Here is a 3,191-nt window from a genome sequence, read left to right as displayed (position 1 = left end):
GAACAGCCTGAGTAAGAGCGAGACCCCGTCTCTACTAAAAGCAGAAAAAATTAGTGGGACGTGGTAGCATGTGCCTGTAGTCCCAGCACTTTCGGAGGCTGAGGCAGGAGGATCCCTTGAGCCGAGGAGTTTGAGGTTGCTGTGAGCTAGGCTGATGCCACGGCACTCTAGCCTGGGCAACAGAGCGAGACTCTGTCTCAAAAAAAGAAAATAATCGGACAGCTAAAAATATATAGAAAAAATTAGCCGGGCATGGTGGCACATGCCTGTAGTCCCAGCTACTCAGGAAGCTGAGGCAGGAGGATCCCTTGAGCCGAGGAGTTTGAGGTTGCTGTGAGCTAGGATGACGCCATGGCACTCTAGCCAGGGCAACAGAGTGAGACTCTGTCTCAAAAAAAGAAATACGTTTTATAAGGCTGTAGTTATCGTAGATAGTGATTCCTCTGACTGATCCGGGCATAGTAAATTGGAAACCATCTGGAAAGGATTCACCATTCTAAATGCCATTAAGAACATTTGTGATTCGTGGGAGGTGGTCAGAATGTCAGCATTAACACGAGTTGGGAAGAAGCTGATTGCAACCTTCATGGATGATTTTGAGAGGTTCAAGACTTCAGTGCAGGAAGTAAGTGCAGATGTGGTAGAAATATTCAACAGCAAGAGAACTAGAATTAGAAGTGGAGCCTGAAGGTGTGACTGAATTGCTGTAATTTCATGATAAAATTTGAATGAATGAGTTATTATGGATGAGCAAAGAAAGTGGTTTCTTGAGATGGAGTCTAATCCTGAAGAAGATGCTATGAACATTGTTGAAATGACAACAAAGTATTTAGAACATTACCTAAACTTAGTTGGTAAAGCAGTTGCGGGTTTGAGAAGATTGACTCCAATTTGAAAGAACTTCTACTGTGGGTAAAATGCTATCAAATAGCATCGCATGCTACGGAGAAATCTTTTGTGAAAAGAAGAATCAATTGATGTGGCAAATTTCATTGTCGTCTTATTTTAAGAAATTGCCACAACCACCCCGGCCTTAAGCAACCACCACCCTGATCAGTCAACAGCCGTCAACTTGGAGGCAGAACCTCCACCAACAAAAAGATTACAACTTGCTGAAGGCTCCGATGATTGTTAGCATTTTTTAGCAATATACTATTTTTAAATTCAGGTATGTACATTGTTTTTTGGACATAACGGTATTGAACACTTAATAGACTACATGATGGTGTAAACATAACTTTTTTATGTACTGGGATACCAAAAATCTGTGTGACTCGCTTGATCGTGATACTCGCTTTATTGCAGTGATCGGGAACCAAACCTGCTTTACCTCCAAGGCATGCTTGTATGTGGAAACTCTCTTTATTTGTGTTCAGTTTTTCTCAAAACCCAAAACTGCTTTAAAAAAATAAAATCTTAATTTTTTTAAAAAGGTAATTGATTGTTGTCAACAACAGCTCAACTGGTAGGAATAAAAGTTTGGGTGTGCCAGACAAGCTTACTGGCCGCGAGCATCTAGCATCAGTCCGCGTTTCACCAAGGAAACGGGGCCATTGGTTAATTTAGTGCCCAGTGAAGTCGAGATCAGTTGGAGATTTGTCTGCTGTGAGGGTGGTGGAAGCTGCAGTGTGGATGAGATTGCCCTGCAGAGTGGTGTGTTGTAAGCAGAGAAGAGGGAAAAGGATGAAACCATGGAGAACAGGAACCATGAAAAAAATAGCCTGAGGAATAGCCAGAGGAAAATCAGGAGAGTAGTGTTTTAGAAACCAAGGGAAGTTTCAAAGAAGAGACTTAAAATTTCAGGAACTTCTTAGAGATGAAATAAGATACGATTGATTCATTCAACAAATATTTAATAGTTAGCTTCTGTGTATGTACTCAATATCTTGTCTCTGTCTCTGCCGAGGATACAGAGCTAAGTAGGGTGTCCACAAATTCCTGTGTTCACAAATTATAACCCAGTTGAGAAGACGGACACTACCTAATAATAAAAGGAGCAGGCTACTGTAAGTGACTGGTGACCCTAACCTAGTTCTTGAATCTTGGTAGTCATTCCTAAAGAAATAATGTTTCAGCTGGGATTTGAAGAAAAACTATGAGTTCCTGAGGTAAGTGGATAGTTGAACATAGAAGTCAAGAGATCACTGGGGGACCTTAGAAAGAGCTCGAAAATTGTGTCCTGGGGCCATCAGGAGTCAGAACAGGCTGTCTGCTTTCCCATACTGAAGAGATGCTGAGCCTGAAGAGTTATCTTTTTTAAAATGTTTGGTAATTGAATTTTCTGTCAGATTTTATCAGCCTTAACACTTTCATTTTACATTCTTTCCCCAGGTATAGTAGTAGAAGACTGTTTGATTTTGCTCCAAAACTTGTTAAAAAACAACAATTCCAATCAAAACTTTTTTAAAGAAGGCTCATATATTCAGCGTATGAAACCTTGGTTTGAAGTTGGAGATGAAAATTCTGGCTGGTCTGCACAGAAAGTGACCAATCTACATCTAATGCTACAGGTATACTGTCCTTAGACATAAATTTGATAAGAATTTTGACATTGATCTTTTCGAAGAAAAGAATAGTGCTTGTCTTTGATAAATCCAGAATACTCAGTTGGTTTCAAGTGGGCGTAAAAAACCCCTTTAAATGTGGAAATATGTAGTTATACTCACAGCGCTCCCACCCACCATTACTCAGTTTCAACAATTATTAACATCTTGCAATTTTGTTTTATCTTTTATTCTTCTTTCTTACTCTATTATTTTAAAGCAAATCCAGACATATATTTTCCTGATGGGTTTTCCTTTAGGGAATAATAGGTTATATTGTTGATTCAAATTTTTTAAATCTGCCTTCTTCAATTAGGGGTCTAGTATAATAAATTTTAATATTCGAAGTATTAATTCATTCAATAAACATTTACTGAGAGCTAGGCCCTAGATATTAGGAAGCGAATGATAATGTCCCTGCTCCCAAAGATTAGTAATCTGAGTTTTAAGTCCAGTACAAATTAAATTGACAAACCACCTGTGATTTTTTTTTTTTTTGAGAGAGAGTCTCACTGTGTTGCCCGGGCTAGAGTGCTGTGGCGTCATCCTAGCTCACAGCAACCTCAAACTCATGGGCTCAAGCGATCCTCCTGCCTCAGCCTCCTGAGTAGCTGGGACTACAGGCATGCGCCACCACGCCCGGCTAAT

At 39.9% G+C, this 3,191-nt stretch overlaps 1 protein-coding gene across 2 annotated transcripts in view; it reads left to right on the top strand.

The window, feature by feature from the left end:
• The window catches only part of USO1 (USO1 vesicle transport factor), a 111,197-nt gene that overhangs the window by 67,180 nt on the left and 40,826 nt on the right, over positions 1-3,191 (top strand). For both annotated transcript variants that reach the window (XM_012650985.1, XM_012650984.1), the window contains exon 9: positions 2,332-2,510. In XM_012650985.1, the coding sequence (XP_012506439.1) occupies positions 2,332-2,510 (179 nt within the window). The remainder of the gene's footprint in view (positions 1-2,331; positions 2,511-3,191) is intronic.

This window comes from Propithecus coquereli, unplaced genomic scaffold, assembly GCF_000956105.1.
Source record: "Propithecus coquereli isolate 6110/MARCELLA unplaced genomic scaffold, Pcoq_1.0 Scaffold343, whole genome shotgun sequence".
NCBI classification, from domain to species: Eukaryota; Metazoa; Chordata; class Mammalia; order Primates; family Indriidae; genus Propithecus; species Propithecus coquereli.
This window is presented reverse-complemented; position numbering and strand designations above follow the sequence as displayed.